Source organism: Neovison vison, chromosome 11, assembly GCF_020171115.1.
Source record: "Neovison vison isolate M4711 chromosome 11, ASM_NN_V1, whole genome shotgun sequence".
Taxonomy (NCBI): Eukaryota; Metazoa; Chordata; class Mammalia; order Carnivora; family Mustelidae; genus Neogale; species Neogale vison.
This window is the reverse complement of record NC_058101.1, coordinates 196,401,429-196,425,988: the sequence shown is the minus strand read 5'-3', so window position 1 is coordinate 196,425,988 and position 24,560 is coordinate 196,401,429. Positions and strand designations below refer to the sequence as shown.

The window sequence follows — 24,560 nt, the reverse complement described above, 5'->3', positions numbered from 1 at the left end:
ACCATTTCTGTGAAACTTAAAAGTACTTTGAGCACTGAAATGGTTTGCAGTGTCAAGGGTAACCAATCCATTATTGACTTCTAATAAATACTTAGAAGGAAGAAATTTTGGAACATGATTTCTGGATAAAAGATCTGTGTGTATACACGTCTACATACATATAAAACATATATCGATATATATTACTGTTTTTAAATAAAAGGTACCTAGAAATTTATTGATGAATTTAGTGGGGTTTTAACTAGAAAGATGAGGAAGATTGTTTCTTTCTCCTTTCCCCTCCTGCTTGAAACTATAAAGCATTAGGTTATATAAGAAGCCCAAACCAGAAGAGTTAGGGTCTCTACAGAACACCTGTAAGAAGAGATTGGAAAGTGTAATGTACCACCCGGCAGTCTGAGGACTGGGAGGCCGCAGCAACTGCAGATTTTTGTCTCTCTTGCTGAAGAGGTATCTTTGTAGTCTCTGGAGAAAGCTCAGGTAGCTGTTTGTGGCTTTCAGGATCATGTCCTGAAACGGGATTTATCTGAATGGAAAGAGATGCTGTGTGTATCTCAGGCACTGGGTTAGGGGGTGGTGAGCAAGGCCTTTTGAGAAATGAAGGGACTTCCACAGACTGAGAGAACTGTGGAGTATTAAAGTGAACACTGCTTCCTAGATCCTGGTTATGGATTAGTTTCAATGTAGAAATTCTTCGAGTCTGAGAATCTTGTGTGTAGTCTTCTTGTACAAATGGAGTGCTGATATCAGCATTTGGTAGGGGACCAGTGCTGGCAGCTGTTGGTAGTGGGTTAGTGATTTTTTGTGTATACGACACAGTTGTGTTAGATTCTTCCGAATATACAATTGTCTGGTTAGAGTCATCATGAGAATACATTTTTTTGTTAGTAGAGTACTTTATACAGGAGGGAGTTTGTGTGTTAGTTACTAATTGATCTAAAATGTCACACTTTCGGTGATTGGTTATCAAAGAACTACAAGAGCTCTCTTTTCTGGGTGGTAGAAAGGGTGCCTGGATTGCCAAAAACGTCCGGAGAGAGAAATAATGTTGAAGGAAAAACAGAGAGAAAGTCAAAGTTAGTAATTGTAGAAACTAGTGTCAACCTTACCCTTAAAGAAAGTAAAGCAATGGCGTACCTTCTTCATATTCTAAACATTTTATTGGCTAGATTAAATGATCATTTTCATTCTGTTTAGAATGCATTTTAACTTATTATCAATAGTTGCCTTCTGGGAGAAAATAGTTTTTAGAGAGAATACATTATGAAGTTTGTCTCCATCTATATTCTTGAAAATTATGTTAAAACTGAACACGTGTTCTCTTGGCATATTTTTAGGCCTTGAGGTATATGCATAGTTTTAGACTTTGAGGTATAGGTACTGTATGCTTAGTCACATTGTTTCAATAACATTGTCCACCTTTGGGACACCATTTTTGCTAATATCTCCAACACAGTGTTCTTTTAGTTAATATAATAAACAGTTGCATGATTTATGTTTATTGAATAAATAACATATTGCTGACCTCATAACTTTGAAATCCAAACATCAGCTAACAGCTTTATAAAAATTAGAAAATATGGTTAACAGTATGTTAGAAAGTGATCTACTTTTATGAGCTGAATTCAAAATAAAACCCCACAAAATCTGTTTTGAAACTTAAAACATGTCTTCTATGTTGTAAATATAAGGTTGGCAAGTGATACAAATATAAAACCAAAACATTAAAGATAAAATATGTATCCAAATATGCACCTGTTACTAGAGAAAAGGTCTAGGGCACAGTCTAATAACATTGCTTTCACATAACACCATAGACAAGAGTGTGCAGGATTACCTGAGTTGGTGACTTTTTTTCTTGTAAGTTTGGTCGAACGCTTCTAAAACCTTTTGCTGCAAGAGAGGAATATGTAGCATCTCCGTTCAGTGTCTCTTGATTTCGATCATTGTAAGATCTCCAAGCTTTCATTAAGGGAAAACAAATTGGATACAAAAATATCTATGTTCACTTTTAACATTTTTTAGGGGGTAAAATTTATTTCTATTTTCAAAATTGAAGATTTCTTTTTAGAAATTAAATTCAGTTTAATAGACATAACCGTATATGCAATTGAAGTTTACTATGAGGTCAACGATGTGACTATGGATATGTTAAGAAAAACTCACAACAAATGTAATGATTATTCAGAGTAGCTTTTCTGTACCTGAGTCTGGTGACTGAGAATCACTCCCTAAAAGAAAAAGAAATGTTGACATTACTACTAGGGAAAAAGAAGTGAATAATCCAGTAAAGACCATTTGGCAAAAAGCCACATCCACTTTTTTTTTTTTTTTGCAAACATTATCTCATTTCTAAGCCTCAAAGTAACTCAAATGTACTAAATGGGAGGTTTGTGCATTTATTTTTATTTCCATGAAAATATCATTCATTAAATAGAATATGTAATTATGTAATTGACACGTATGACAAACACTGATTTTTTTTCCTTCAATAATATTGCAACCATGTAATTCTATCGTATTTTTGCCCAAGCTGGATGTGTGAATTTTAAAATACCAAATTAAAGGATCAAAAGGAATCTAAGCAGTGATGATTTTCTCCAAGCATTAAATCAACACCAGGTACCTAGCTTCTAGTGCTTTGATGTTACTGACCATACTCAACTCCTGTGTTGGATAGCAATCGATTTTTTGTAGCTTGCAACTCATTTTTGTATTTTAAGAAAGTGTATTTGTTTCTACCATATTATGTGATATTTTCAAATCTTTCTCTACTCCAAACTTTGAATTTTCTCCATACCACCATTTTAAAGTCATTTTGTATTCAAATGTAAAAGAGTTATTACAATATATTCCATTGTCTTGTGGTAAGCTGTGGAAAATGAGTTCTGGTATTAATAAATTGCTTTTGATAATGCAGTTGGAAAGAGGCTCAATGACTATTAGTTTTATTCAAATTATAGATTCAAGAATCTTCCGTAACTTATGCACACTTGAGGTAATCTGTTGGCATTGTTTGTCTCTTTATTACCACATGGCCAACTTCACATAGAAATATAAAGCCTGACATTTAGAAAGGACCTTGAGCGGTCATCCAGGCTGATCTGTCCAATCCTGAACTCCTCCCGCAGGATCCCTGAGACCATGATTAAACTGCTGTATTTCAATGCCTAATAGAACATGAATGTTACATGTGAAAGGACTCGTCCTTTTCTTTCTTATATTTTGAAATCTAAACACATGAATTTGGAGTGATAAAAATGAGTTGAGAAGTGAGTTTGATTTTTAGATCAAATATTTGATATTCTTTCCAAATCAAAGGAAGAAAAAGAAATGTGAATTCGCACAGAGTACAATTACCATGTTTCCAGCTCAGGTGAGTTAGAGAACACTATTAAATCTTCATCCTTTATAATAATAGCTAATTTAGCAAAATTTATCTCCAATAAATTCAAAATCAGAGTAATAAAATGGGTACTGCAAAGTAAAAAATAACTTTCAAGAGTTATAGGTAGAATGCTTACTGGACTCTATTTCTAAGATTTAATGTAAGCAGAAGTGATGGAAATTCTCTATCACTTAAATAATGATGAGGACTTCATAAAGAAGACAAAAAGGGTAGCAATACAATTGTTAGAATTCTGCTTTGGAGCACTCAGGGAGAGAGATGTCCTGACCACCTGCGCATCACATACTGTTTGTGGACAAGGAACACATTTTGGGACTTGAGGGAAAGGCACTGACAGGGGAAGAAGCATGAATTATTGTTATTTATATTATAATTGTTTGCTTAAGAATAAGGAGTTTATTTCACTCTTAGTTTGATAAACTGAGCTCATAAAGAAGGGTGCGTGGGTATGTGCTGGGCACGGAAGGGGTACAGATGTGGTGTAGTGAGGGAAGGTATATTGATTGAGCAGATTTGAAGGACACTTGAAATAAATTTAATTGACAATTTGTGGAGGGGGCAGTTCTATTTCTTCTTACTGGTGACCATACGGGAGATTATGGAAACTACAATGGGGTAAACATTTAGTGTGAGACTCAGAGGACAGTCACTCTGAGCACCAGAAGCTTCTCGCTCCCCCTGCACTGGGCCCAGGATTTCCAAATGAAACTGTACCTCTTGCTACAGGAAATATGACATATTAAGAATGGTGAGCTTTTAAAACTATACTCAAATTAAAAAATAACAATATAGATGAACTCTACTGAGCCCTGATTAACATGGTAGACACAAGTGTGTAGAATTATGAGCAAGGAGAAGGGAAAAAAACAGCCATGGATTAAAACTTCAGGATGAACCTGTATTTTAATGAGTCGTAATGATTAAAGTCTACCTTTAAGTGGGTGGTCTCTTAAGGATACTCACATGTACAATGTTTTTTTTTTTTAACATAAACCAGTTATATTCAATTTAACCAATACATTTATATATTTATATAATTTATATATATATGAACATAATATATAAATATATATAACATATTTATATATTTAATATGCCCAATCCTGATTTGCTATTTTATTATAATTCTTCAGAGGCCCTGAAAGATAAATACCATCCCGCATGAATACTATTCACCATAGACTTGCTTTCATTTAATTTCTGCCAAGAAAGCTTAGGAAGGGAGGACAAGTGTGGCTTGGAGCAGGTGACAGAAAGCATCCTGGAGCCATGTCGAGTAAAGAGAACATTGGTTCAAAACAAAACAAAACAGATCTAGCATGTAAATGATTTGGCAGATTCATGGTGAAAATGGTTTTGCCCAGTTTCTTGTTCACTCGTAAAAATTCTAGGGATCAGAGGCTTTGATTTCTGGTATTCCTTAGTTGATGGTCATTGCTTCTCTGAAAATTCAAGAATGAATAAATGGGACAGGTTTATCATTCCCTGGCTATTTTGCCTGTGAATATAAATACGGTCTGTGAGAATTAAAAACTATAAGTGGTCTTCACTGATACATTGAATGTTTCCCATGTCCAGACAGAAAGTGGTGGACACTTGTCGCAGAAGTTGGCAAAGCATTCCTGATTCAGTTTGGGGATGGGGCTGGAGGGCCTCAAAGGTCCTTTCTGATTTTATGATTCCAACATTATGATTTTCACGTAGCTGTGTTGATGGTACCTGTTACATTGTAATCTTTACTCTGAGGTTTTATTTAAATTCCTCTTAACTGGTATGCTATTATACATTATAAACTATACTTTTCTTGAAAATGATGATTTTAATGCTTATAGCTCCTTTCTTTAGAGAGCTCAAATGCTTTGCAAAAATTAATTGAACATATTAATTCAACTAATTGAATGCCTACTATGTTTCTAAGTACTATGATAAGCCATTTTATTTATTTTCTTCATTTACTCTTACTGAATTATGACAAATCCCTGTGAGTTTGGGAAATGATTAAGTTCTCAGAGAGGTAGGAAAATGACAAATAATTCTTTTTTAAAGAAAGGAAACTTGAGGTACAAACAGATGACATTTCCCGAGGCCATGTATAAAACACATGGGTGGTGTTGGCTGGACTCAGTCACCTTAGTGTACCACCGAATCAGTGTTATTTTAGACTGACAAGTGTTTTGGTAAAATAAAATGGTCACCATAGTCATTGCTGTGGTGCTAGCTTAGGTTGAAAACATCAGGGTATGCTATGAATTGTCCATTGGGACTTGACTTCTAAAGTGTTGACCAAGCCACACTAATTTAAGGGATAAATAATTAATGACTCGTCCTGACTTTGTGACCCGAAGGTGGACGGAGGGAAGCTGAGAATCCTTTGTGGAGGTGGTCTTTTGCTTAAAGGCTGTTTTATTTCAATAATATCTGATGTAATAAATATTTACTAACTCCCCTTTGATTCACAAAAAGACACTGTGTCAAATAAGTTCTTGTGAAGGCTACCACATACTATAAGAGACATAAAGAGGCAGAAAATATAATTTTCTTCAAAATGTAATTAAAACTTCCTTGCAAAGGGAATCATATCTCATGTGTCTAATTAATACAAAAGAGATCCATTTCTCATGTAACAAAAAACAAAGTTCAAGGGACTTCATTCTCTAGAGATCTTACTCCTAGTGATACAAAAGTTTAAATCGTCCAGAGCCATTACCTACTTTTACTACTGAAGATTATTTCACGTTCCTACAGTATTCAATCTTTTCTGTTATTTGATTCGGAAGCATTAAAATTTTTCCACTAAGTTGAGTGAAATGAAATTGATATGCTAGTTTTGACTCTCCAGAATGGCAATCTCTATTTCAATCTACTGTTATTTCTTTCGTGGTTACTTTTGTAAATCATAACAAGTTGGCATTGTTGAAATAGTGCCACGTTCCCAAATGGGACATGCAAAGGGGTCCACATCCGAGTAGCTTGGGACAGAATTTTACTTGGTTGAAATGTCAATGATATTTGTGGTTTGGCATTCCAGTTACCTGCTGGCCCTAGAATTCTATTTATTTATTTAATCTGTTTGTTTGTTTGTTTGTTTTCTTCTTCCTTCATTCCCATTTTTCTCAGGTATCCACATTTGAGTTTTTCTAACATTTTCCCATGGGCATACACACACGAACAAACATATAGGGAGATTTTTCTTAACCAAAATGATACCATACTATACACATTGCAATGTAATTTGTTTCTTAAAATGCACTGTATTATGGAACCACCTGGACTGGTATTTAACCATTTGTGAACTGGAGGTGGTGGTGAGTAAGCGTGGGAATTCTACACGTGAAAGCTTGTTTTTTTCCTCAACATGGCTGCCTAGAATCAAAGGGGCTTTACCCAAGGACATCTTCAGTATTAATTAACTACTAAATTTATGTGTGTAAAAGACACTGCTAGGCACAGTGTGGATTAAAATTATTTAAACACTATCTCTCTCCAACTTTTCCCAAACCCACAAATATTATAAAGAAAAAACAAGGAAACACCCACTAACCAACCAGCCAACCAACCAGTCAGTCACGAGAAGGTATCCCTATATGTCAGGTGGTGGGGGTTGCTGGGTTCACTTTGATCCTTCGTAACAGTAACCCCTCTCAGTGCAGACTGTACCCACTGGCGTAAGTCATAAAGAGACACACCTCAGGGGAGGCCGAAAGGTCACACTACTTTCTACAGATTTATCTATATCTGTGGGTAGGTGCTCCTCCTTACTGGACCAAGATGTTTAAAAATTTACATTAGAAGGGTCTTTGCAGATTAGATTAAAAGATGTTACAAGGTCTTTTCCAAAACCCAATATTTGATCCCATTTTTTTGTGTGACCCTTGGCAAAGAAGTGAATTAATAACAATTCACTTTCCTGCAAATCCCTTTTCCTGCCCGCCGCCCCATGGATCCCCACCACACCCCCCAGCAGTTTTTAGGTAAAAAATAACTAAAGCACCTGTGAGTTATCTTAACTAAATATTCTATTACTTTAACTCATGAGAGAAAAAAAAAACCACTTAAATAGTTATTAACATTTGTAGTTGTTCCTCAACACATTTTTGGCAGGTGACTGTTGTTTTTTAATTAGTTTTTAAACAATTTTTTAAAAAATAAGATATCAGGTTCCTTTGGCTTTTAATTTTTAGAACAAAAACAGAAGGGATAGGAGCTATTCTTGAGACAAGAAAAATAAGAACTGGTCGGGCATTAGAAAGGTATTTACAGCTGCTTTCATCATCCCAAGGAGATAACTCTGGAAAGAGAGAAAGGTCAGATTAAGCCATTCGATGGTGACATTCTGTGAGTTAGTGATATTATACCTGCAGCCAATAGGTTTGGAGAACTCTGAACTCTCTTCACAGATGTTATTGTAACAGACATGGCAGCACGTTTGCGAGCACACCCACCGCTATCTGAAAGCAAAAAAATGACACAGCAGAGGCCACAGCAAAAGAGAAAGCACATGCACGGTCATGCATTTCAAGTGGAAGGTGCCAGACATCCAGGAGGAAGACAGACAGTCAGGATTAGTAACCATGGAAGACATCTGAAAATTTCACACCCGCCCCAAACTAAAACAAACAGAACGGAACAGAAAACCAGGGGTCTTACCAATAGATGCTTGTATTTTATACTTAAGATGTTATAGGTTTTCTTTAATGAAAACACAAATATAGAACTCAGCTTTGCTTATACCACTGAAATTCGATTAATATTAAATTTATAAGCGGTGCGAGTAGCTTTTAGGGTTAGGGACAACCTGTCTTGACTCAGTGTTGTGAGCTATGGGGTAACATATTTTGTATTCATCATTTGGGTTTTACTGTATTTTAACTACTTATGATTCCTAAAGGTAGCTGAAATCACTTTTTAAAAAAAAGATTTATTTTTTTGAGAGAGAGAGATCACAAGTAGGCAGAGAGGCAGGCAGAGAGAGAGGGGGAAGCAGGCTCCCAGGACCCTGGGATCATGACCTGAGCTGAAGGCAGAGGCTTAACCCACTGAGCCACACAGGCGCCCCTGAAATCACTTCTTGAAGTAAAAGTTATTAACCTATACAGCATGGTATATTTGATATATCGGATTCATAAAGAAACATCTATTATTACAGAAATTCTCTATTTTCTCATAGTTATTATTGTTATGGAAATAATTAGCCGATTTGGAATCAAAGGTAATATTGATATATACAGTATCGAAAGGACCAATGTTTAAAAAATTATATTGTTTTTATACTTTGAAATACTATGTATATGAGGATCTATCTTATACTTAAACTTTATGCAAATCGCAATGTGAAATAAAATAAGTGAAAAGGCATCAGCTATTTCAATGTGATGTGAGTTTAGTCTTCTAAAATTAGAAGGTTCATGTTCTATTTATGAACAGATTCCAATTTCATTCCCACATTCCTTTGTATATGGAATGTGCAATAAATAGTTTTGCTCATTCCCTCAGAATGAAAACAACTGAAATTGAATTCTTTTTGAAAGTCAGAACAAGAAAACAAGTAATAGAACCACCAATATGATAACATGATCATTATATATTGCCACATGGTATTCTCATTTTTCCCCTTTTTCTTTATTTCTGAAAGGAAAGTAACCACTTTGTTTATTGGAAGTGAGGGAATTTAAGAGAGCGTGGAGGTGCAATTTGAATTAATTATGGGTCAAATCACAAGCAGTGAGGTCAGTAGAACTTAAAACTGGTAGAGTGACTCTGGTATCAGAATATAATTTTTTAAATACGTGTTTAACATCTTCCTAATGAGGACAATAATGAATACAGAAAAATGATTTGAAGCAACAGACGTGAAGTCAAATAAATCAAAGATCAAACACAGAAAGGCAGAAATGGTAGAAACATACAATACTAAAGATATCTTCCTGAGAGGCACCAACGGGATTTTATCAAACTGCAAAAACAAAATAATAGCTACAAGGAAGGAGCGTTGCAGATAAAGGTGATGTCAGTGAAGATGTCGTGGATAGCAGCTATCAATGGTCTAAGAGGACTGGGTAGTCAAGGCTGTTGAAAGCAGAAACTGGCCTCTGAGAAATTTTATTTTCTAGTTCTTTTAACTCTGAACATCTGAAAACCAGCAGGAATGAGGAAGAAACATTCCACAATGAGGAGATTCAGAGTCACTGGTTAACACATTGTTCCAAAATTGCACAGAGGCACCCTGGGCCCCATCAGGAGATTCACAAGGGTTTGGGAAGGCTGTTTTATGTCCTTGAAGAGAACACAGTAATACCTATTAGACACTGTGTGAACCACTAGCCTGAGCTAGTTCCCATTTTCAGTGTAATACATTGTATTGTCTTCCTTGACATGATATCACATCTTTGAAAAGCTGGGTTTGGATGACCACTGTGGCAAAGAGCAAAGTACCCTCTGAAAATAATTTTGGACCAGTAGGAGAGAGGGGCAACGTATGCTCAAATTCCATGATCTGAGATTTTTGGTGTGTCCAACAGACAAACACATTCCATTAGTAGGTAACTAATGGTTATAAAGAATAAAATAAAATGATTGGTTTTTTTTATTAGAGTATATTATTTTTTTTGAATTGCTTCTCAGTTGGTAGAACAAGTACTTATTAAGTTGTCTGCACCTACTAATTAATAAATAGAACAGTTAGGTATTTCTTTTGGCTTGAGAGTGTGGCTAAAAATTACTAAGATATCTTGGCTCTGTAAAACGAGGAAGGGTAGGAATCTCTGTGTTAAACAATTTCTGTATTCTAAGCCATTCTCAGACCTACATAAAATGAATGGGGCATCAGTTTTTATTAACAGTTTAATACAGAGCTCCCCTTGAAAAGTTGAGACCTTTGTGAAATTGCTATTCTATTCTGTTCCTACTTACTTATGTGTTGATAATTTCTACTATTCCTTGAAGGTACATTTTTTTTAAGATCTCAAAATGAGGATACTGTATTGCACACTGGAGATCATTCTAAAGAATCATGATGCTGTTCTCAACTTCACATTCATCCCCAGCCTGCAAAGTGGTCCACTTTTGCATCCCGCTGTAGGCCTCCTAGGAGCTGTTTCCAACTGCTGGGAAACACTCATGGGTAAATCACACACTATGCATTATTTGATGCCTGTCTCTCCTTCCTTTCTTTAAGAGCCAAGATTTTCCTTAGAAAACAATGGTTCACAAATTCTAAGAGTGGAAATACAGCATGTTTTGTATATTGCTATTTTGTATATTTAGGTATTTTTATATGAAAAAATTAATTCCATTTCTTTGGCTCTTCTATAATGCATTTGACTAAAAATGAAAAAGCTAACTTAATATTTTTTCAAAACCTGTTAGTGACTGATGCATGGACATTGAAATAGTAATATATCTCTTCAGTGATTGTTAAGTAGATAACCAAGACCGATTTTATGTACAGATATTTAGGAACTAATTTCTACTTCATTTTGTAGATAGAGCAGCAATAAACTTCCTACAGTAATATTTATATGTATATATTTTAAAGTTGTATGTTTTTATTGCAACATTATAGTAGTACTTTCGAGTTTTAAACAAAAGGTTCCAGTCACTTCTAATCGACTTTGTATGCATATGTTTGAATATCATATTTTATGTACATATACATGTGTAAATTCACCCAGACAAGCAAAATAACTATGCAAATTCGCATTCCATATAGAGCTGAGCTTACTTCTTTTAATGAGAGCATGTTTTTGAGAATTACATTCATGCTGCTGGAGCAGTAATTTGGCTCAAGTACCCCAGGGACCTAAGCAAATGTACAAATTTCCTTTTGCCTATTTGCTATGAGGGATTGCATTCTATGACAAGGAAGATTAATTATTGAATGCATTGTAATGAATACAGCATATTTCATATAATCACATATTATACCTCTGTCATTAACAACATTATAATATAAAGGCAAATCAGCGCTCCACAAAATGAAGGATCCTGGGAAGTTAGCCTCAGCATACATCTGTGGGAAGATGCCTGAGAACAATCAGCAAATATAATTTCCTGCTGTGGTCATTCTGCTGGAGTGACTTTACACCATGACGTCTCCTGTTCACCTGTTCCTCTCTATTCTTTTTGCTTTCTTCAATCCCTTTGCCTAATAGTATTTCTGCTTTCATTTCCAGTGTCTACCAGCCATATTTCCAATTGTCCCAGTGCCTTTACTTGGTCCATTTCTAGGGCTATCATTTCTCTTGATTTCTAAGCCTTCCTTATATATATATTTTATTATGTCCAATATCCTCATCTTGCCTGTGCCTCTCCACATTTATAAGTGCATTTTCAGGGCCAGCTGATGTCAACTGCTGTAGGTTTCTGGTAAGGGACAGCCACAGACTCATGGACAAAGACAAGTGACTATGTCTCTACATATATTGGTTCCCACCAATGATTGTTAACCCTCCCTTAGGGCATTTTGCTAATAATAAGCAACAGCATAAAGGCAGGCAGCTTGGTGTGAGAAAAGGTCTTGAACTACCTTTTCTCCTTTGCCTTGGAGTTAACTGGCTGAAGCAACTTTCCAGTGATCACTCGTGGACAGGAAATAGCATATTTTAGAACATAGGTTACAGAATTTCAGTGGGAAAGTTATTTTACAGAATTACTTGATAGAGAATATAACAATTACAGGGAGGAAAGCTGAAAATATGTTAAAATATTTCTACTATGGAAAAAAAAATTCATATGTACCTAACATGTGTCCCAAACACTGTTACAATTAATTGTATATAATACAGAATTCAGAGACCTCAATGTTGTTAAAGGTAGTTGGAGACACTGTTTTCATTCATAAAGTATAATGCTTATAACTTTACGTGTATCATGTCTAGATTAATGAAGATGATCTCACATGAAGCTTTGGTACTCTAACTGTTAACATTGTTAACAGAAAGTGTTTATAGAAAGGGGAATTTTAAATATTTTCCACTAGAGCAATTTGCCTATGAATGTAGCCTATTTTAAGTGAGAAATTTCAAATGTATGCATCAAATGACATGCTACTTTTCCCTGGGGCATGTAGGAGTTAATTTCAAGATATGGTAATGGAAAAAGGGAGTAAGAGAAGATAGCAAAACAGAAAATTCTACATTTGATAGCCATAGGACTGAAGTACAAAGACAAAGAAATTAAGTAATGAACTTAGACTAATCAGATCAGCGGAGTACTAAACAATGATTTGGGGCCAAGATGATTTTTAAAGAGGAAGGCTAAAGAGTTTAAAACTAACAGAGACAGCATACCTGTATTCATTTTGACCTTGGAGGGTTTGCTATTAAAGTCTTCAGTTTTCCTGTAGAAAAAAAATGATGCATTAATCTGTTCGCTATGTGTGGAACAAAATATCATGAAAGAATGTTTTTGACTTTTTCTGGTGTACCTTTGAGTTAATATCACATTATCATTAGTCTTATTTTAAATCAGGGCTTAATAAGGGGGGCAAAATTTATAATTGTATTCAAGTTAAACTTCAGTCATTATTGGTTCATGATTATAAACATAAACATAGGTTTTTGTTTAATGGTGACCACTCACGGATGTCGAGGGGAATTTTGTTAAAAATTAGTTTTGTTTTCTAAGCCTGAAGGGGTCAATTGGTTGGTGAGTGTCCTCTTTTTGGAAGGTAGTCTGGTACTTTGAAGTCATTACCTTATATTCTTCAATTTGTAACATTATTTAATTTATTTTATTTGAAATCATGATCTTACATTATTCAATGTATTACTGAGTCAATGTATTGAACATACTTTTTGAACGAACAGTCAAGGAAGATAAGATTCACCTATTTTTTTTCTTAAGATGCAGGAAATAGTTACTACAAAATCCATTTCTGATTCGGGATTAGATACAGTGTTTTTTCCCAATAAAGTGTTTGATGTATAACAACTGAGATTAATTTATTAGAAATGGTTGGTGGAATGTGACTTGATGTAGAAAAAAAGTTTTAAGATATTATGTATTATTTTATGATATCTGAGATGACTTAGTTCTTTCCCTGGCATATTGTCTTGGGCCATTTTTAGAGTTTCTTACTTATCCACACACTAAGACCAAAGGGGAGGGACATGCTGTCATAGGAAGAAGAAGTTCTTTAAGAATGAGAGCTCAGAAAGAGATGTTTCACCCCAATCACCCTGCCTTTGCTTCTGAATAGGACCTGTGCCTAAATGAACATGAACTTCTCTAGCCCCACACTTTCCTTTTCATGTACATTAGCACTCTAACATCTGATAATTTAAAATATTTGTGCATTATGGTTAAGTGGGGATAAGGTTGAAATGAAAAAAAAATCCGTCGTGATCTGCCAAGAAGGACTTTTGATAAATATAATTCCCTTCAGTCTCTAGAAAGTGCACCCAATGAGCTCCCTGACTTTCTTGTCTTTGCCAGAGTTCTTGCCCTCTCATCCTTTCTGACTATTTCTCCAGTCCTCATGTGGTCAGCTTTATTCATTATCCATCATTTCCTTTCAATATGGCAATCCAAGATCACCTCTTATAGAAAGAAAGCCCGGTTTTGTTCATCACTACTGTGACATTTTAATGATAAAATGTGAACACCTGCTAAGTACAACGATACCTATCTTCTCTCCCAGGGTTGGCGAGAGATGGAGAAATATAATAGCATGGGCGGGGGGACCCACTTAAATGATAGGAGACATAATTATGAACCAAGAGGCAAAGGATTTCTTTTTAATGACAGATTAAATTCCTAACACCTTGGTATTCAATCAATACTAAAGCAGTGAAGATAGAGAATGGATAAAATCATAGCAATGAAAGTCACTCCAATTAATTTTTTAGAGCTATAAGCTGAAAACGTTACAGATGATAGCTTTGTTATGTAGTATTTTTCTGTCACCTCATTGTGTTGTGTCACATTCTTGCCTGGAGAGGGCGTCTCTTATACTGAGTTACTAAAAGTTACCATGAATTTTACAGTAAAACCTCACAGGCCAATTGACTTCCTTTTTTTCTTTTCTTTTCTTTCTTTCTTTCTTTCTTTCTTTCTAAGATTTTACTTATTTATTTGTCAGAAAGAGAGAGAGAGGAGGAGAAGGAACAGCAAGCAGAGGGAAAAGCAGGCGCCCACTGAGCAACGAGCCCAATGGGGGACTCGATCCCAGCACCCTGGGATGATGACCTGAGCCAAAGGCAGACGATTAATCTACTGAGCCATCCAGGAGTCCCAAGGGCAACTGACTCTCAAAAAAGTGAATGAAGGAAAGTTTATTAGGATGAATTTTATCTCTGATTTTTCAGTGCATACAAATAAGAGGCCCATGATTCCCTCCCACCCCCACCAAATACAGAAAAATGTAACAACTCATGGGGAAACTCTCCTTGGAAGCCTTAACATGGCCTGTATTGAAGAGATGCCAGTGAAGTCAGGGAAGAAGGCTGTGGTCAGTCCAGGAGCCTTGAGAAAGCTCCATCAAACATATTTATTTTAATCTCTCGGTAGCAAAACTCTTAATAAGTTAACCTTAAATGGATAAAATAAATAGAAAAGAAAAGCCTCAGGGGATGTCTGTGACCAAGTCTGAGGCAACTGCTAAAACAAGAAGGAATAAACAGTCTCCAGAAAATGAGGACTGGAAGAACATTTCCCAAATTTTACGTTATCACTCAGTTTCAGAACACGTTTTGTTTAAAACTGTCCTAGGTTTTTTAAAGCTAAATGACAGAGATCCCATTTGCCTTGGAATAATGCTGATTGTTAAGGAAAACATTGAACAGAAGGAAGGTCAACTCCCAGAATACAGAACCTGCTAATACAAAATCATACTGTTTTTAAACTAGGCTAGAGACCTAACTGCCAACATTTGTTGTTTGAATTCAAATGCAGATATTTACAAAACATCTGCCACTCAAAAAGGAAAATAAAATTAACCAGAACAAAGAAAGGCGCCAGAGGCCCTTGGGCTTTTCATCTTTAAAGTGATGTATCCTGTTACATATAAATGTAATTGGTGAGGTTTTTAAGCTTCTCATTGTTTTAGAAGTCAGAACGTGAAATGACTAACTTCCTAATCAGGCAAGACATTTTCCAAGTTGTTAAAAGAAGGGCCAGGGTGATTAAGCTTTCCAGAAGAACCTAAAACCGAAAGTCTTCTTGGATGAGTCACAAAAATGTGTGATTCTATTTCCATTATTTGTACTAAAGCCATTAACACATCTACAACCGAGAACTCTCTTTAGACAATTTAAACTAAAGCGAATCTAATCTCTTTTGTTCTGTTCTTGAAAAGTGTCTTAGGTTGTACCTACAGAACAAGCATAGATTATTCAGGAAGGCACCAAATTCCTAGAGTGTTTGCATGCTACTAGAAGAAACAGTATTTCAAGTATTCTCCTAAATTGGATTGAACAAGGGCCAAGACAATGAAAACTGATGATAAAACGCAGACTACCTTGAACCTCAGTAAATAATCCACAGATCAAAGAACTCTCTGTGCACTGGTGTCAAAATGATTTTCAGCAGGTGGTGTGGAGCTGCATTTACTTAAGTTCAGTTCTTGCCAAGTCTTATGTAAAAAGCAACTTTATATATATACTAATTTGGATATAGCGATCAGTTTGTTTCGGTGTAAGAGCAGCTTTCATTTGGTACTACATTGTATTTGTTGTTCGTGCATAGGTAACAACGTGACTTCGTGTCTGTAGCCTTTTAATTCTGCTTGAACTTCTTTTGATTATCTGACAACCATTTTTTTTCCTTATGGATCAGAACAGTCTTTATTTATCCCAGGCATATGACAATAGATCAGATAGTTTAACTTTTGAATGAGGGTCCTAAGAAGATGTTTGATTGTCCACGCACAGACACCAACATGATTTTGTGCTCGTAATCTTAAAATTCTGCTTGAGTTCTTTTGTTTATCAGGCATCCCATTCTGAAGAGAGGCAGAGACAGAATCCTTTCCTCAAGTTTGGCCAAGAATTCTGTGTAAGTCATTTTATTTTTGTAGACTCTAATTCAAGCAACAAGACCATCTATAAAACCATAGGATGAAGTTTTAGCTCAGCCAATGTGAGAAGCTGCCCAAAAGATTTTCCATAGAATAATTTTAATCCAGTAATTGCTAGGGTTATTTTGAAATTGATCTATTCACAGTTCACATATTGCTTAGAAGAAAGGAAACACGATCTAGGTGGTAGGAAAACATTTGAAGGATGTTAGATTTTTTTAGAGACATGGTTTAGACACAAGAATAAAAATGATGCCTGTTGAGGTTATGCATAGGATCTTAACCTGAATTTACTTTGGAATGGATCATGTGAACCATTCTTTCTGGAATAATTACTGAGTGGTCAATGTGTATCTCTCTGTCTCTGTCTCGTTCTCCCTAACAGTGGTAGGATTAGAGGTACTCATAAGTGCCAAATTATTTTACTGTTCAGTTACAATCAAATGACTTATTTTAGGTTGATTACATTTATCTTTTCTGTCAATATGCTTTTTGACAATTTTCACGGGAAATAACCCAAGTAGGTGATTTTGTCCTTTATAGTCCCTGAATTTAGAAACATACAAATCTACCTCAACCACTTTTCTGAATGGTTTCTCTGAATTGATGACAACTGGTTTATGACACCGACTCAGAGACTCCTCAGATGCCTCCGAGTGGTTGGTTCATGTCCTCATAGTTCATGGTGAGGACATGGCTGTCCATGCTCAGCCTTCACGTAAGAACTCAAAATTCCTCCCAACATTCCTGAGCTAACGGTGCCTGAAGTTGGGTCCTTATTATTCAGGAGCCAAATTATCTACCACATTTATACATGAATGCTGGCATCAGAATATGTTCAGTATCATTTCTAGGAATAAAGATAAATCATGACTGTGAATAGTGAAGAACAAAGAACATGAGGCCATTGATTATTTTTATAAGAATATACCAATTCTTTAACTGAATTTAATCAAAACATTCTTTTATACCAAATTTCCTGATACCTGAAAGAATTTCCTGAAGAACAAAGCATGTTTAACATGGAAATTAGCAATTTTCCCTTTGAGACTTTACAAAGAAAGCTAGTCACATACTTAACAGATTTTTCCTAAAGACCATACTGGTTAGGATGCCTGGGTGGCTCAGTGGATTGAGCATCTGCCTTCGGCTCAGGTCATGATCTCAGTGTCTTGGGACTCAGGTTATGATCTCAGGACCCTGGGATCCAGCCTTGTTTGGGTTCCCTGCTCAGAAGGAGTCTGCTTCTTCCTCCCCCTGCTCTTATACTCCTCTTCTCAATCTCTCTTTCTCCCTCTCTCCCTCTCAAATAAATAATTGAAATCTTTAAAAAAAAAAAAAAGATCATACTGGATAGAAAAACTCAATCACCTGGTAAATAATTTTCTTTCTGAAGCTATTTCAAAGCCTAAAAGTCTATGACTCATTCTCTTCTTTAATTATAAATAACTTGTTTTCAAAATAAGTGGTCATGTGATTTAATATTACTCTAGTATCCTACCTTCATGGTATCTTTAAATTTTATATTAAGAATGATTAATGATACACCTAAATACTCAGAGATGTATCAGATTTTTTCTAAAACAAAGTCATTTGTTCAAAAGTACTGGAAAAATTCCACTGACTTCTATTATGTAAATCAAAAGCCAAATGGGATCTTAATTGGGAAAAAAAAAAAAAAAGCAGATTCCTAATGGGGATCTGATGAGTCAGGCACATTATCAAGAGACATGTGAGGAATTAATAGAATATAGGAACACATGCTACAGGTGAACTGACTGGTGTTGGAAGGGAAGGTCGTGGAGTCAGGTAAACCTGGATTCGAAGTCCAATTCTGCGTATTCCCAGTCATCCAAATGATTTACACCAATGTAATTATCAGCCCCTTCAACGGTAGCAACAGCAGCAGGATCAAACCTATTCCCTTCCCCCTTGCACTCAAATCGGCATCATTCTCATTCACCAGTACTTCAAGTAGGTTGAGGCATCCCTTTTGTCTTTGATTGAGTCTTAAGAAAACAATCTAGACTTCCTGAAAACACCTAGGACATTATTTTATTGCTTTAAATTAAAGTGAGCATCTATGGTTTGCGAGATTGATTTGTGCAGATTGTCCCATCTCCTAATTACCCCCTCCCCAACTTAGCAACATGTTGGAATTGAAAAAAGAATTCTGCTTTCTAGGCAACTTTTCTTCCTTCCTTAAATAGAGCCTTCTTTTAATTGTGATTTTCTTTTTCCCACATTGTAGTGAATAAGAGGAGAGAGACCTAAAAAATAGTTGAATCAAACACTTGTCTCCTAGCCCAGCTAAGTTATCGCTAGTGCACCTAAGGGAAAGTAACACTTAAAGGTTGTGACAATTAGCTTCTTATAAATCCATTTTCATTACCTTTGACAGCTTAGAGCCCAAGGGTGACAGCTGGAGGAAAGAGATGTCCATAAAATGTCACACAAAGAATTGTGTGACAAATTGCAGTGATAACATCCTGATGACAGCCATTTCTGTTTAGTTTCTTAAGTGAAAGTATCTCCCCTTTTTTCTACCATTGTAGAGTACCATTATTTCTATTTGAGCAACAAATCTTTGATCTTTGAAAAGAATCATTTATTTTTTTTCTAATTTGGAAGAAGTAAAACTGTCTCTATTTGAGGATAACAAGATATTATACATAGGAAACCCTAAAAATTCCACCAAATTCCACCAAATGTTAGAATTAATAAACAAATTCAGTAAAATTTCAGGTTTCAAAATCAATATGCAGAAATCAGTGTATTTCCATACATTAATAATGAAATATCAGAGACAGAAATTGAAAAAACAATCCCATTTGTAATTGCATCAAAAAGGAAATAATACCTAGAGGGGCACCTGGGTAAATGTCAGTTGACCATCCAACTCTCGATTTCAGGTCAGGTCATGCTCTCGGGGTTGTGAGATTGAGACCCGAGATGGGCTCCATGCTTAGCGTGGGGTCTGCTTGAGATTCTGTCTCTCCCTCTGCCCTCCAACCCCGCTTATGCATATGTATGCACACATGTTCTTTCTCTCTCTCTAAAATATATAAATAAGTAAAATCTTTGGGGCGTTTTGGTGGCACAGTCAGTTAAGTGTCCAGCTCTGTTTCAGCTCTGGTAGTGACCTCAGGGTTATGAAATCAAGCCTCTTTCTCTTTCCCTGCCTCTCCCTCTCATGCACTCTCTCTAAAATAAATGAATAATTAAAAAAAAAAAAGAAAATAAAGAAAAATTACCTAGGAATAAATTTAACCAAGGAGATGAAAAATCTGTACACTGTTAACTATCACACAATGATTAAAGAAATGGATGAAGACCCCCCAAAGTGAAAGATATACCATGCTTATGGATTGGAAGAATTAATGTTGTTAAAATGTTCGGACTACCTAAGACAACCTACAGATTCAGTGCAATCATTATCAAAATTCCAATTATGTGTTTCACAGAAATGGAACAAAAATCTCAAAATTTATATGGAACCACAATAGATCCCAAACAGCCAAAACAATCTCGAGAAAGAACAAAGCTGGAGGCATCACATGCCCTGATTTCAAACTATATTACAAAGCTATATTAATCAAAACAGTATGGTATTGGCATAAAACAGACACATAGATCAATGAAAAAGAGTACAGAAGCCAGAAATAAACCCATTCATATGTGGTCAATTAATTTGACAAGGGAACCAAGAAAATAAATGGGGAAAGGATAATCTCTTCAACAAATGGTTTGGAAAACCTGGACAGCTGTGTGCAAAAGAATGAAAGTGGACCCCTATCTTATACCATATGCAAAAATCAATTCAAAACTGATTAAGGACTTGAACATAAAACCTGAAACCATAAAAATCCTAGAAGAAAATGGGAGATAGACTTCTTGACATTGGTCTTGATGATGGTTTTTTTGGATTTGACAATAAAAACAAGGCAACAAAAGCAAAAATAAACAAGTGAAATTACATCAGACTAATAAATTCTGCACAGGAAAGGAAATCAATTAAAGAAAAGGCAGCCTACATAATGACCCGAGCCAAAGGCAGATGCTCAACTGACTGAGCTATCCAGGCGTCCCCCTCTTACTTTTAACTTTCAAACATTTCTTTTTTTTTTTTTTAAGACTTTATTTATTTATTCGAGAGAGAGTGTGTGAATGAGAGAGAGCAGGAGCAGGGGGAAAGGGGCGGAGAGAGAGGGAGAAGCAGACTACATCCTGGGACCCTGAGATCATGACCTGAGTCGACACCAAGAGTCAGACTCTTAACCAACTGAGCCACCCAGATGTCCCACATACTTAAAATGTAAATGGATACGAACATTAAATGCTGTGGCAGGAGAAGATAAATATCATTTTATGTGTGTTTTATTTCGTAAAATCCCTCAGAAAAGGATCTTAGTTCTGTCTAGTCATTTTTGAGATTAGGCATTTTGGGTTGGGAGAAATGAGTGCTCCAAGAGCAAATACACTAAAAAATACCCCAAAGTAGTTTCACCTTCCTGGCTGTAAGCAAAGAGTAGGCATCTCCCTTTAAGATGTCTTAAACTATCGGTTGAGATCATGATAATCCCCTGCAACACATTACAGTTAATTATGTTAAGCATAGTGCTTAAGTTCTGAATCCTATGTGGCAGGGTTTAAAGGAAAGAATGAACAGGAGAAGGTGTGGGAGAAGGCTAAACCTGTGGATGAATAAATAAGGACTACCGACAGAGGACCATACACTACTACTACTACTACTACTTCCTCTTCCCCTTCCACTTCTACTTCCTCTTCCTTCTCTTCTTCTTCCTCACCCCCCCTTCTCTAACTCCTTCTCCTTCTTTTCTTTTTCTTCTTTTTTAGAGAGACAGAGAGAGAAGGCCTGCCTGCAAGCAATGGTGGTGGGGGGGAACAGGTAGAGGGCATGGGAGAGAATCCCAAGGACTCGATCTCGTGCCCCTGCTATCATGACCTGAGTTGAAGCCAAAAGTCTGATGCTCAACTGAGTGAGCCCTCCAGGTGCCCCATACTTACTCTTCAACTACTTATATGAAATTTGTGCCTGGTTATGACAAGGAATCCTCCTGCCCAGCTACCATAGCAGTTCAAATGGAAAGCTTTATTTAGCTAAAGCCCTGACCAATCACTACAGATGATGATATTTTTAGAAAACCTCAGAATTTTAAATTAGTAAGTATGTTTATTCTAATGTATTTCCAATGCAATGTTAATTTATGAAATTACTATAGCTAAATAATCTTGCTTATTGTTTGAAAGAAAGTCACATTTATCTTCTGACACATGTGCTTCTTGAGCACCTGAAATAATGCTTCTATAGCTTAGTGATGTCAAAGTTTACCTTGACCGTGTTACTGACAGCATACTGCCCCTATTGTTACAAACCTGTGTTTGTATGTGTCTCAGATATCAAACAGTGAGACTACTTGTTCTGTGAAATTTGAAAAAAAAAAAATTGGGAAGGGGGTAGTAGAAATTTGCTTCAATTTGCTCTTTAAAAACTCATGGGAGAAAATAATGTACCAATTGGGGAAAATACTGTCTTTGAGGAAATTTTGAATTTATAATAATTCAAAACTTCTGGTATTTTTGTTGAGCAGTGGTGAGTTTAGGATACTATTCCTTTGGATCTAACAAAAGTGGGTAATAATGATAGATATCTTTTATTGTTAAAGTTATTTACTTTAAAAAAAAAGATTTTATTTACTTATTTGACAGACAGAGATCATAAGTAGGCAGAGAAGCAGGCAGAGAGAGGGGAAGCAGGCTCTCCTGCTGAGCAGAGAGCCCTATGTGGGCTCCATCCTAGGACCCTGAGATCATGACCTGAGCCGAAGGCAGAGGCTTAACCCACTGAGCCACTCAGGCACCCCACAATTATTTACTTCTGATAAAAGAAATGCATTGTTATTATTTTCATACTATTTATTATTTATTATTATCATTTCATACTAACAGTTCATGCTGTTTCTTTGGAGTTCAAGAATGGTTTGCGAGGTCTTGGCAAGATACTTGGCAAAATTCTTCATTACATCTCTGTGGACTAAATGTGAAAGTAGTAGGTGGAATCGTAGGTGAGTGAAAAAGCATTTTTAGGAGTGTCTTTCCCTGGCTGTGTGTCTTCAACATTTTGGGAAAAAATAGTGACACGCTTATCAAGTCTACAGAAGGCACACACGTGAGAGAGGAATATACAATAAGTAAAAAGACAGATTGCCTTGATAGACTGAATTAAACTTTAACAGAGATAAATAAGAAGTTCTGCTAAATTTGGCTAAACCAAATCATTTTATCTGAATTAAGTCCAGGGGCATTATTAGACTGTGAACTAAGAGTGACCCAGTTTTTTTAAAAATATAATTAAGTCAATATATATGAATAGTGGTTACCATATAAATCAAGATAGATTGTGATTCCACTTTCATGACCATGCTAGGACCTTGTTGTCTTGATTTAAAAATGCCCTTTTTTGTGTGTCTGTCCAGGAACTAGCCTGTCATGGAGGTGAGTGGCTGAGCAGGCTTTCGGGACTGTACTGACCTCCAAAGGGAGACCAGGTCAGGCCACTGAGGGATTTGCTACAAACACCATAGCGACTGCTAGGTGAGTGTTAGCAGCAGTAAGAAAAATCAGTGACATATACATTGTTTTTGTTGTTGTTATTTTTTTTTTTCAAGATGATTTCAGGGAAATCATCTCTGTGGCTTTCAAGGTTAATGCTCTCAAGTAATCCTATTTATGCTTTGCATTGGCAGGAAGACAGATGGATAACAGTTCCAACTAGAGTCTCTCTCTCTCTCTTTTTTTTTTTTTTTGATTTTATTTATTTATTTAAGAGAGACGAGAGAGTGAGAGAGCGAGAGCCCACTATCAGGGGAAGCGGCAGAGGGAGAGGGAGATGCAGACTCCCCACTGAGCAGGGAGCCTGATTTGGGGCTTGATCCCAGGACCCCAGAATCATGACCTGAGCCAAAGGCAGATGCTTAACTGACTGAGCCATCCACGTGCCCCCCCAATTAGAAGTTTCAATATTCCCTTAAAATATACCTGAATTTAAGGGCACCTGGGTGGCTCAGTTGGTTAAGTCATGATTCCGGGGTCCTGGGATCGAGCCCTGCATCAGGCTCCCTGCTCAGTGGGGAGCCTCCTTCTCTCTCTGCCTGCTGCTCCCCCTGCTTGTGCTCTCTCTCTCCCCCTCTCTCTCTGACAAATAAATGAATAAAATCTTTTTAAAAAATGTACCCGAACAGGGTACATTTGTACCCTGGGACCCAGGGTACAAATGTATCCTGAAACAGAATATCCAAATTGTTGGGTTTGTAACAATCTGCTTTATAACTCTCATCAGAAAAAAAGTGAGTCTATCCTAGAACTAAAATCTTAAAGATTTCTGAATTATACAACAAAATAGGGTTTGATATCTATTGCCTTTTTGTTCAGCAAAATGCCTACCCGAATGACCTCACTTCTAGCTCTTACCCAACTTACGTATTCCCAGCATTCTTCATTTTGATATGATACCTAATATAGTCCTTCATACTGTGCCACTATTTAAAGCTAAAACTCTCACTCAATCTACCTAAAATAGGCAAAGAAAACAACATACAAATTTATACTTAAATTATACATTGGAGAACACCGAAACTTATTTGAACAAAGATTTTGTCGTTTCACAACATCCTTACTTATTTGACACCGTGGCCAAATCTAGAAATGTGTGGAACGTTCTTTATGATGATTGTTGGCTTATTTCAACATACGTAGTTAAATTTTATTTGAACTCCTCTTTATTAGTCTTGTTTCCCCATTTCTCTATGGAAACAAATGTTCCTTCTCCCTATCCCCATATGTCCTGCACTTCCACTGCTCTGAAAGGCAGAGAAGATTTCATCCTGACTTCCCAAATGCATGACATAATCCCCTTCAAGGAAGCCTTGTTCCTCCTAGGGGTTAAGCAGTGGCATAGAGTCTGGAATTTCAAGGCCCAGGCTGGGCTCTTTGTTCACCTGGACGCCACTGTTCTCCTTCAGGTTCACAGGTGGAGGTGTCTGCATGGACATTCCCATGACAAAAATCCGATAGTCCTTGACTTCGGTATCATTTCTTCTTTTATTATTATTATTA

The 24,560-nt window shown here is 36.3% G+C and overlaps 1 protein-coding gene across 25 annotated transcripts in view; it reads right to left on the bottom strand.

Annotated features, from left to right (window-relative positions):
- The window catches only part of SORBS2 (sorbin and SH3 domain containing 2), a 344,555-nt gene that overhangs the window by 82,906 nt on the left and 237,089 nt on the right, over positions 1-24,560 (bottom strand). For 15 of the 25 annotated variants that reach the window (XM_044225573.1, XM_044225576.1, XM_044225572.1 and 12 more), the window contains 4 exons: positions 12,697-12,746; positions 7,765-7,857; positions 2,205-2,231; positions 1,838-1,962 (listed from right to left, as the gene is read on the bottom strand). The exons of 1 other annotated variant lie outside the window; for it this stretch is intronic. In XM_044225573.1, the coding sequence (XP_044081508.1) occupies positions 1,838-1,962; positions 2,205-2,231; positions 7,765-7,857; positions 12,697-12,706 (255 nt within the window). In that variant the 5' untranslated portion in view covers positions 12,707-12,746. Of the gene's footprint in view, positions 1-385; positions 907-1,837; positions 1,963-2,204; positions 2,232-7,764; positions 7,858-12,696; positions 12,747-24,560 lie in introns of those variants that run through there. 9 more of the 25 variants (XM_044225584.1, XM_044225582.1, XM_044225585.1 and 6 more) reach the window with 6 other exon arrangements.